This window comes from Engystomops pustulosus, unplaced genomic scaffold (assembly GCF_040894005.1).
Source record: "Engystomops pustulosus unplaced genomic scaffold, aEngPut4.maternal MAT_SCAFFOLD_257, whole genome shotgun sequence".
Lineage (NCBI taxonomy): Eukaryota > Metazoa > Chordata > Amphibia > Anura > Leptodactylidae > Engystomops > Engystomops pustulosus.
The window spans coordinates 1-12401 of NW_027285136.1; the positions used below are offsets into that span (position 1 = coordinate 1).

The 12401-nt window shown below is 48.6% G+C and overlaps 1 protein-coding gene across 1 annotated transcript; it reads right to left on the minus strand.

The window, feature by feature from the left end:
* Nucleotides 1-9647: 9647 nt before the first annotated feature.
* On the minus strand, nt 9648-12151 carry MYOD1 (myogenic differentiation 1; the record flags this gene model as incomplete). The annotated part of the gene is made up of 1 exon (XM_072132184.1): nt 9648-12151. A coding segment is annotated over exon 1 (534 nt), but the record flags the coding sequence as incomplete, so codon positions are not given.
* Nucleotides 12152-12401: the final 250 nt, after the last annotated feature.

Genomic DNA, 12401 nt, shown 5'->3' on the forward strand with positions numbered 1-12401 from the left:
TCATATAATATCATCTCCGCCCGCACTGATATATCATATAATATCATCTCCCCCCCGCACTGATATATCATATAATATCATCTCCCCCCGGACTGATATATCATATAATATCATCTCCCCCCGCACTGATATATCATATAATATCATCTCCCCCCCCCCCGCACTGATATATCATATAATATCATCTCCCCCCCCCCGCACTGATATATCATATAATATCATCTCCCCCCCGCACTGATATATCATATAATATCATCTCCCCCCCCGCACTGATATATCATATAATATCATTCCCCCCCCCCCGCACTGATATATCATATAATATCATCCCCCCCCGCACTGATATATCATATAATATCATCTCCCCCCCGCACTGATATATCATATAATATCATCTCCCCCCGCACTGATATATCATATAATATCATCTCCCCCCCGCACTGATATATCATATAATATCATCTCCCCCCGCACTGATATATCATATAATATCATCCCCCCCGCACTGATATATCATATAATATCATCTCCCCCCGCACTGATATATCATATAATATCATCTCCCCCCCGCACTGATATATCATATAATATCATCTCCCCCCGCACTGATATATCATATAATATCATCTCCCCCCCGCACTGATATATCATATAATATCATCTCCCCCCGCACTGATATATCATATAATATCATCTCCCCCCATATTCATATAATATCATCTCCCCCCGCACTGATATATCATATAATATCATCTCCCCCCGCACTGATATATCATATAATATCATCTCCCCCCAGCACTGATATATCATATAATATCATCTCCCCCCGCACTGATATATCATATAATATCATCTCCCCCCGCACTGATATATCATATAATATCATCTCCCCCCGCACTGATATATCATATAATATCATCTCCCCCCCCCCGGACTGATATATCATATAATATCATCTCCCCCCCAGCACTGATATATCATATAATATCATCTCCCCCCGCACTGATATATCATATAATATCATCTCCCCCCGCACTGATATATCATATAATATCATCTCCCCCCGCACTGATATATCATATAATATCATCTCCCCCCAGCACTGATATATCATATAATATCATCTCCCCCCGCACTGATATATCATATAATATCATCTCCCCCCCGCACTGATATATCATATAATATCATCTCCCCCCCGCACTGATATATCATATAATATCATCTCCCCCCCGCACTGATATATCATATAATATCATCTCCCCCCAGCACTGATATATCATATAATATCATCTCCCCCCCGCACTGATATATCATATAATATCATCTCCCCCCGCACTGATATATCATATAATATCATCCCCCCCCGCACTGATATATCATATAATATCATCTCCCCCGCACTGATATATCATATAATATCATCTCCCCCCCCCGCACTGATATATCATATAATATCATCCCCCCCCCCGCACTGATATATCATATAATATCATCTCCCCCCGCACTGATATATCATATAATATCATCCCCCCCCGCACTGATATATCATATAATATCATCTCCCCCCGCACTGATATATCATATAATATCATCTCCCCCGCACTGATATATCATATAATATCATCTCCCCCGCACTGATATATCATATAATATCATCTCCCCCCGCACTGATATATCATATAATATCATCTCCCCCGCACTGATATATCATATAATATCATCTCCCCCGCACTGATATATCATATAATATCATCTCCCCCCGCACTGATATATCATATAATATCATCTCCCCCCGCACTGATATATCATATAATATCATCTCCCCCCCCCGCACTGATATATCATATAATATCATCTCCCCCCGCACTGATATATCATATAATATATCATCTCCCCCCCCCGCACTGATATATCATATAATATCATCCCCCCCCCCGCACTGATATATCATATAATATCATCCCCCCGCACTGATATATCATATAATATCATCTCCCCCCCCCCGCACTGATATATCATATAATATCATCTCCCCCCGCACTGATATATCATATAATATCATCTCCCCCCCGCACTGATATATCATATAATATCATCTCCCCCCGCACTGATATATCATATAATATCATCTCCCCCCCAGCACTGATATATCATATAATATCATCTCCCCCCCGCACTGATATATCATATAATATCATCTCCCCCCGCACTGATATATCATATAATATCATCTCCCCCCGCACTGATATATCATATAATATCATCTCCCCCCCGCACTGATATATCATATAATATCATCTCCCCCCGCACTGATATATCATATAATATCATCTCCCCCCCAGCACTGATATATCATATAATATCATCTCCCCCCCCGCACTGATATATCATATAATATCATCTCCCCCCCAGCACTGATATATCATATAATATCATCTCCCCCCCCCGCACTGATATATCATATAATATCATCTCCCCCCCCGCACTGATATATCATATAATATCATCTCCCCCCAGCACTGATATATCATATAATATCATCTCCCCCCCAGCACTGATATATCATATAATATCATCTCCCCCCGCACTGATATATCATATAATATCATCTCCCCCCGCACTGATATATCATATAATATCATCTCCCCCCCCCCCCGCACTGATATATCATATAATATCATCTCCCCCCCCCCCCCCGCACTGATATATCATATAATATCATCTCCCCCCCGCACTGATATATCATATAATATCATCCCCCCGCACTGATATATCATATAATATCATCTCCCCCCCGCACTGATATATCATATAATATCATCCCCCCCCCCCGCACTGATATATCATATAATATCATCCCCCCCCGCACTGATATATCATATATATCATCTCCCCCCGCACTGATATATCATATAATATCATCTCCCCCCGCACTGATATATCATATAATATCATCTCCCCCCCAGCACTGATATATCATATAATATCATCTCCCCCGCACTGATATATCATATAATATCATCTCCCCCGCACTGATATATCATATAATATCATCTCCCCCCCCCCCCCCCCCGCACTGATATATCATATAATATCATCTCCCCCCGCACTGATATATCATATAATATCATCTGCCCCCGCACTGATATATCATATAATATCATCCCCCCCGCACTGATATATCATATAATATCATCTCCCCCCGCACTGATATATCATATAATATCATCTGCCCCCGCACTGATATATCATATAATATCATCCCCCCCCGCACTGATATATCATATAATATCATCCCCCCCCCGCACTGATATATCATATAATATCATCTACCCCCCGCACTGATATATCATATAATATCATCCCCCCCGCACTGATATATCATATAATATCATCTCCCCCGCACTGATATATCATATAATATCATCTCCCCCGCACTGATATATCATATAATATCATCTCCCCCCCGCACTGATATATCATATAATATCATCTCTCCCTCGCACTGATATATCATATAATATCATCCCCCCCCCCGCACTGATATATCATATAATATCATCTCCCCCCCCCCCCCGCACTGATATATCATATAATATCATCTCCCCCCCCCCCCGCACTGATATATCATATAATATCATCTCCCCCCCCGCACTGATATATCATATAATATCATCTCCCCCCCGCACTGATATATCATATAATATCATCCCCCCCCGCACTGATATATCATATAATATCATCCCCCCCCCCGCACTGATATATCATATAATATCATCCCCCCCCCCCCCGCACTGATATATCATATAATATCATCCCCCCCCCCCGCACTGATATATCATATAATATCATCTCCCCCGCACTGATATATCATATAATATCATCTCCCCCCACACTGATATATCATATTATATAATCCCCCCCCCCGCACTGATATATCATATAATATCATCTCCCCCCGCACTGATATATCATATAATATCATCCCCCCCAGCACTGATATATCATATTATATCATCTCCCCCCGCACTGATATATCATATAATATCATCTCCCCCCCCGCACTGATATATCATATAATATCATCTCCCCCCGCACTGATATATCATATAATATCATCCCCCCCCCCCGCACTGATATATCATATAATATCATCTCCCCCCGCACTGATATATCATATAATATCATCCCCTCCCCCGCACTGATATATCATATAATATCATCTCCCCCCCGCACTGATATATCATATAATATCATCCCCCCGCACTGATATATCATATTATATCATCCCCCCCCCGCACTGATATATCATATTATATCATCCCCCCCCGCACTGATATATCATATAATATCATCCCCCCCGCACTGATATATCATATAATATCATCTCCCCCCGCACTGATATATCATATAATATCATCTCCCCCCCGCACTGATATATCATATAATATCATCCCCCCCCCGCACTGATATATCATATAATATCATCCCCCCCCCCCCGCACTGATATATCATATAATATCATCCCCCCCCCCCCCGCACTGATATATCATATAATATCATCCCCCCCCCCCGCACTGATATATCATATAATATCATCTCCCCCGCACTGATATATCATATAATATCATCTCCCCCCACACTGATATATCATATTATATAATCCCCCCCCCGCACTGATATATCATATAATATCATCTCCCCCCGCACTGATATATCATATAATATCATCCCCCCCAGCACTGATATATCATATTATATCATCTCCCCCCGCACTGATATATCATATAATATCATCTCCCCCCCGCACTGATATATCATATAATATCATCTCCCCCCGCACTGATATATCATATAATATCATCCCCCCCCCCCGCACTGATATATCATATAATATCATCTCCCCCCGCACTGATATATCATATAATATCATCCCCCCCCCCGCACTGATATATCATATAATATCATCTCCCCCCCCGCACTGATATATCATATAATATCATCCCCCCGCACTGATATATCATATTATATCATCCCCCCCGCACTGATATATCATATTATATCATCCCCCCCCGCACTGATATATCATATAATATCATCCCCCCCCGCACTGATATATCATATAATATCATCTCCCCCCGCACTGATATATCATATAATATCATCTCCCCCCGCACTGATATATCATATAATATCATCCCCCCCCGCACTGATATATCATATAATATCATCTCTCCCCCGCACTGATATATCATATAATATCACCCCCCCCCCCGCACTGATATATCATATAATATCATCTCCCCTGCACTGATATATCATATAATATCATCTCCCCCCGCACTGATATATCATATAATATCATCTCCCCTGCACTGATATATCATATAATATCACCCCCCCCCCCCCCGCACTGATATATCATATAATATCATCCCCCCCCGCACTGATATATCATATAATATCATCTCCCCCGCACTGATATATCATATAATATCTATCTCCCCCCCGCACTGATATATCATATAATATCATCCCCCCGCACTGATATATCATATAATATCATCTTCCCCCCCCCCCGCACTGATATATCATATAATATCATCTCCCCCCCCCCGCACTGATATATCATATAATATCATCTCCCCCCCCCGCACTGATATATCATATAATATCATCCCCCCCCCCGCACTGATATATCATATAATATCATCCCCCCCCCCCGCACTGATATATCATATAATATCATCTCCCCCGCACTGATATATCATATAATATCATCCCCCCCCCCGCACTGATATATCATATAATATCATCCCCCCCCCCCGCACTGATATATCATATAATATCATCCCCCCCCCCGCACTGATATATCATATTATATCATCCCCCCCCGCACTGATATATCATATAATATCATCCCCCCCCCCCGCACTGATATATCATATAATATCATCCCCCCCCCCGCACTGATATATCATATAATATCATCCCCCCCCCCGCACTGATATATCATATAATATCATCCCCCCCCCCCCGCACTGATATATCATATAATATCATCTCCCCCCGCACTGATATATCATATAATATCATCTCCCCCCCGCACTGATATATCATATAATATCATCTCCCCCCCCCCCGCACTGATATATCATATAATATCATCTCCCCCCGGACTGATATATCATATAATATCATCTCCCCCCGCACTGATATATCATATAATATCATCCCCCCCCCCGCACTGATATATCATATAATATCATCTCCCCCCCCCCCGCACTGATATATCATATAATATCATCTCCCCCCGCACTGATATATCATATAATATCATCTCCCCCCCGCACTGATATATCATATAATATCATCTCCCCCCCCCCCCCCGCACTGATATATCATATAATATCATCTCCCCCCCCCCCCCCGCACTGATATATCATATAATATCAGCCCCCCCGCCTCTATATACATTATAATTATATGTTTTTAAGTAGAACAATAAAAATAAAGACAAATTTGAACAAGAGGGGGCAGAGTTGTGTATAATATCTACCTCCAGGATGAAGGATTGTAAACCAAGCACTGACCCCTTTGGCAGAATTATTTTTCTTATTTCCTGGTTTTTACTTAAAAGGCCTTTAAAATCAGTCAGATGCACCCGAGGGGCTCCGGCTCCATGGATATTAGTGGAATCTGGAGCCCCTCAGGCTCATGTGGGTATTTTTTAAAGCCAGGGCCTAGGAAGCTCAAAGAGGAGCAGATCCTGCCAGAGGGGGCGCTCTCCAGCAGGACAGTGCTGGGTTTACAGTCCTTCATCCTGGCCCTGGGCTGTAGGGATGGTCTGGAGTCACTTCCTACATCTGGGACTAGAAGCTTCTTGGGGAATGGAGGACGAGTCCCTACTGCTGCTTTCAATATTCGGTTTCAGGACCTTCAAAGGTCCTGAAATGTCTCTTATGTACATTGGGAGTATTGGGAGCAGGAGCAGATATATGAGGATTTAATGGTGGAAGGTCCTTCTCAATATAAACTTTAGTGGGTGGTTTGGGTGGCGATGGGCCCCTTAGAAGGCTTGGGCCCCGGGCGCCTGCATTATAATCCATTACTGAATATTTCCAATACAGACCTGAGGGCTTCACTATGGGATGTGTGGAGTCCCAGACTCTTTTATATACAGACATATACTCCCCATAGTGATATATTATATGGCAGGACAGATGCTTCCAGGACCTGTGCTGTCACCCGGGGCTGTCTCTATGGGCTGTCTCTATGTGCTGTCACCCGGGGCTGTCTCTATGGGCTGTCTCTATGTGCTGTCACCCGGGGCTGTCTCTATGTGCTGTCACCCGGGGCTGTCTCTATGGGCTGTCTCTATGTGCTGTCACCCGGGGCTGTCTCTATGGGCTGTCTCTATGTGCTGTCACCCGGGGCTGTCTCTATGTGCTGTCACCCGGGGCTGTCTCTATGGGCTGTCTCTATGGGCTGTCACCCGGGGCTGTCTCTATGGGCTGTCTCTATGTGCTGTCACCCGGGGCTGTCTCTATGGGCTGTCTCTATGGGCTGTCACCCGGGGCTGTCTCTATGGGCTGTCTCTATGTGCTGTCACCCGGGGCTGTCTCTATGGGCTGTCTCTATGTGCTGTCACCCGGGGCTGTCTCTATGGGCTGTCTCTATGGGCTGTCACCCGGGGCTGTCTCTATGGGCTGTCTCTATGTGCTGTCACCCGGGGCTGTCTCTATGGGCTGTCTCTATGGGCTGTCACCCGGGGCTGTCTCTATGGGCTGTCTCTATGTGCTGTCACCCTGGGCTGTCTCTATGGGCTGTCACCCTGGGCTGTCTCTATGGGCTGTCACCCTGGGCTTTCTCTATGGGCTGTCTCTATGGACTGTCACCCTGGGCTTTCTCTATGGGCTGTCACCCTGGGCTGTCTCTATGGCTGTCACCCTGGGCTGTCTCTATGGGCTGTCTCTATGTGCTGTCACCCTGGGCTGTCTCTATGGGCTGTCACCCTGGGCTGTCTCTATGGGCTGTCACCCTGGGCTGTCTCTATGGGCTGTCACCCGGGGCTGTCTCTATGGGCTGTCACCCGGGGCTTTCTCTATGGGCTGTCACCCTGGGCTTTCTCTATGGGCTGTCACCCTGGGCTGTCTCTATGGGCTGTCACCCTGGGCTGTCTCTATGGGCTGTCACCCTGGGCTTTCTCTATGGGCTGTCACCCTAGGCTGTCTCTATGGGCTGTCACCCTGGGCTGTCTCTATGGGCTGTCACCCTGGGCTGTCACCCGGGGCTGTCACCCTGGGCTTTCTCTATGGGCTGTCACCCTGGGCTGTCTCTATGGGCTCTCACCCTGGGCTGTCTCTATGGGCTGTCACCCTGGGCTGTCACCCGGGGCTGTCACCCGGGGCTGTCACCCTGGGCTGTCTCTATGGGCTCTCACCCTGGGCTGTCTCCCTGGGCTGTCTCTATGGGCTCTCACCCTGGGTTGACACTATGGGTTGTTACCCGGGGCTGTCTCTATGGACTGTCACCCTGGGCTGTCTATGGGCTGTCACCCTGGGCTGTCTCTATGGGCTGTCACCCGGGGCTGTCATCCTGGGCTGTCACCCTGGGCTTTCTCTATGGGCTGTCACCCTGGGCTGTCTCTATGGGCTCTCACCCTGGGCTGTCTCTATGGGCTGTCACCCTGGGCTGTCACCCGGGGCTGTCACCCGGGGCTGTCACCCTGGGCTGTCTCTATGGGCTCTCACCCTGGGCTGTCTCCCTGGGCTGTCTCTATGGGCTCTCACCCTGGGTTGACACTATGGGTTGTTACCCGGGGCTGTCTCTATGGACTGTCACCCTGGGCTGTCTATGGGCTGTCACCCTGGGCTGTCTCTATGGGCTGTCACCCGGGGCTGTCATCCTGGGCTGTCACCCTGGGTTGACACTGTGGGGCACATTTACTAAGGGTCCGAAGCCGCGAATCCGTCGGGTTTTTCCCAAATATTTCCGTTTTGCGCTGTATTTCACAGGATTGTGGCGCACGCGATCGATTTTTGGCGCAATCGCGCCGACTTTCGCGTGACAGAAATCGGGGGCGTGGCCACCGGACAACCCGAAGGATTCGGAAAAACCGCGGAATTTAAAAAGCCACTCACATACACCAGAAAAAAGCAGGTGAACTCCGGCGGACCTCGGCGCAGCAGCGAAACATGGTGAATATCGGCGCATGGACCTTAGTGAATCCCGGCAGAACCCGAATCAGCGTCGGAGAACCCGCCGCTGGATCGCGACTGGACCGGGTAAGTAAATGTGCCCCTATGGGTTGTTACCGGGGGCTGTCACCCTGGGCTGTCTCTATGGGCTGTCTCTATGGGCTGTCACCCTGGGTTGACACTCTCTGTTGTTACCCTGGGTTGTCTCTATGGACTGTCACCCTGGGCTGTCTCTATGGGCTGTCTCTATGGGCTGTCACCCTGGGCTGTCTCTATGGGTTTTCACCCAGGGCTGTCTCTAGGGGCTGTCTTTTGGCACTGTCACCCATGCTGTCTCTTAGGGTCTTCAATCGGGGCTGTCTCTATGGGTTGTCACCAGGGACTGTCTCTTGAGGTTGCCTCTCTGGGCTTCCCCCCTGTGGTTTCTCTTGTGCTGTCACTTACCATACCGTCGGAGCAGTTGGAGCGGGGGCTGGAGTAGTCGGAGTCGGCACTGTAGGGCTCCAGCCCAGGGTAGTAGGGTTCCTCTTGGCCCCGGAGCAGGGCCTGAAGCCCCTCGATGTAGCGGATGGCGTTGCGCAGGATCTCCACCTTGGGGAGCCTCTGGTTGGGGTTACTGCTCGTGCATCTCTTCAGGGTCTCGAAGGCCTCGTTGACTTTGCTGAGCCGCCTGCGCTCCCTCATGGTGGCCGCCTTCCTGCGGTCGGAGCTGGTGGTCTTCCTCTTACAAGCCTTGCACGCCCACAGCAGACATCGGCCGGCCTGGTGGTGGCTGCTGGGGGCCCGGACGTGCTCGTCCTCCGGGTGCTCCTCGGGCTTCAAGAGGGAGACGTGCACCAGCCGGGGGTCCAGGTCCTCGAAGAACCGCATGTCAGACGTGTTAAAACAGGGGTCGTCATAGAAGTCATCAGAGAAGGAGCCCAGAGAGGCGTCCCCAGGCATCTCCAAGTCCCGGAGAGGATGAGACAGCGGATCCATGGAGACTCCCAGGAGGGAAGGAGAAGAGGAGATCAATGTTTAGAAGAAGAGGAAAGGAACGAGGAAATCAGGGTCCAGAAGAGAAGGAGATCAGAATCCAGGAGAAGAGATCAGGGTCCAAAAAAGGAGATCAGGGTCCATGCAAAGAGGACATCAGGGTCCAAAAAAAGGAGATCATTGTCCAAGCGAAGAAGAGATCAGGGTCCTGGAGAAGAGGAGATCAGGGACCAGTAGAAGATAAAATCATGGTCCGGAAGAGGAGATCAGGGTCCTGGAGAAGAGGAGGAGATCAGGGTCCAGGAGAAGAAGAGGAGATCAGGGTCCTGGAGAAGAAGAGGAGATCAGGGTCCTGGAGAAGAAGAGGAGATCAGGGTCCTGGAGAAGAAGAGGAGATCAGGGTCCTGGAGAAGAAGAGGAGATCAGGGTCCTGGAGAAGAGGAGATCAGGGTCCTGGAGAAGAGGAGATCAGGGTCCTGGAGAAGAAGAGGAGATCAGGGTCCTGGAGAAGAAGAGGACATCAGGGTCCAGGAGAAGAGGACATCAGGGTCCAGGAGAAGAGGACATCAGGGTCCAGGAGAAGAGGACATCAGGGTCCAGGAGAAGAGGACATCAGGGTCCTGGAGAAGAGGACATCAGGGTCCAGGAGAAGAGGACATCAGGGTCCAGGAGAAGAGGAGATCAGGGTCCTGGAGAAGAGGAGATCAGGGTCCAGGAGAAGAGGACATCAGGGTCCAGGAGAAGAGGACATCAGGGTCCAGGAGAAGAAGAGGAGATCAGGGTCCAGGAGAAGAGGAGATCAGGGTCCAGGAGAAGAGGACATCAGGGTCCTGGAGAAGAGGACATCAGGGTCCAGGAGAAGAGGACATCAGGGTCCAGGAGAAGAGGAGATCAGGGTCCTGGAGAAGAGGAGATCAGGGTCCTGGAGAAGAAGAGGAGATCAGGGTCCTGGAGAAGAAGAGGACATCAGGGTCCAGGAGAAGAGGACATCAGGGTCCAGGAGAAGAGGACATCAGGGTCCAGGAGAAGAGGACATCAGGGTCCAGGAGAAGAGGACATCAGGGTCCTGGAGAAGAGGACATCAGGGTCCAGGAGAAGAGGACATCAGGGTCCAGGAGAAGAGGAGATCAGGGTCCTGGAGAAGAGGAGATCAGGGTCCAGGAGAAGAGGACATCAGGGTCCAGGAGAAGAGGACATCAGGGTCCAGGAGAAGAAGAGGAGATCAGGGTCCAGGAGAAGAGGAGATCAGGGTCCAGGAGAAGAGGACATCAGGGTCCTGGAGAAGAGGACATCAGGGTCCAGGAGAAGAGGACATCAGGGTCCAGGAGAAGAGGAGATCAGGGTCCTGGAGAAGAGGACATCAGGGTCCTGGAGAAGAGGACATCAGGGTCCAGGAGAAGAGGACATCAGGGTCCTGGAGAAGAGGACATCAGGGTCCTGGAGAAGAGGAGATCAGGGTCCTGGAGAAGAGGAGATCAGGGTCCTGGAGAAGAGGACATCAGGGTCCTGGAGAAGAGGACATCAGGGTCCTGGAGAAGAGGACATCAGGGTCCAGGAGAAGAGGAGATCAGGGTCCTGGAGAAGAGGACATCAGGGTCCTGGAGAAGAGGACATCAGGGTCCAGGAGAAGAGGACATCAGAAGCCAGGAAATGTCAGGAGAAGAAAAAAAGGGGGACAGGGGAAAGGACAGGATCCGGGACGGAAGAGCAGCATTACCCTCACCCCGCCCGGTGTCACATATATAGCAGGGCCCCCGCACAGGTGTCCGGAGCTCTTCCAATCAGCAGAAAGAGGGGGGGTCACTGAAGAAGCAGAAGTTCATCTGATTGGTGTAAAGTTGAAATCCTCAAAGAGAAGTTCTGAAGTTCCCAGATCTGGTCCTTGGGCTTTATGACCATCATCATGGATCCTTCTCCTGTAGGACAACCATGGATAGATCTCCGGAACAAGCACCATACACTCATCCGTCTCCTGTGCCACCACCGTGGAAGAGACCTCAGGGGGTCGGGGGCTGCTCTGCTCCTGCAGCTGCTCGCACCCTTCTGTGCCCCCTCCTCCCCGGCACATGATTATAACATCGACTCATGGAGGGCGGAAAGGAAAACCCCCACTGATATTATCACAGCTTTATAATGTCCAGATTATTACATACACCTGATATCACAGCTTTATAATGTCCAGATTATTACATACACCTGATATCACAGCTTTATAATGTCCAG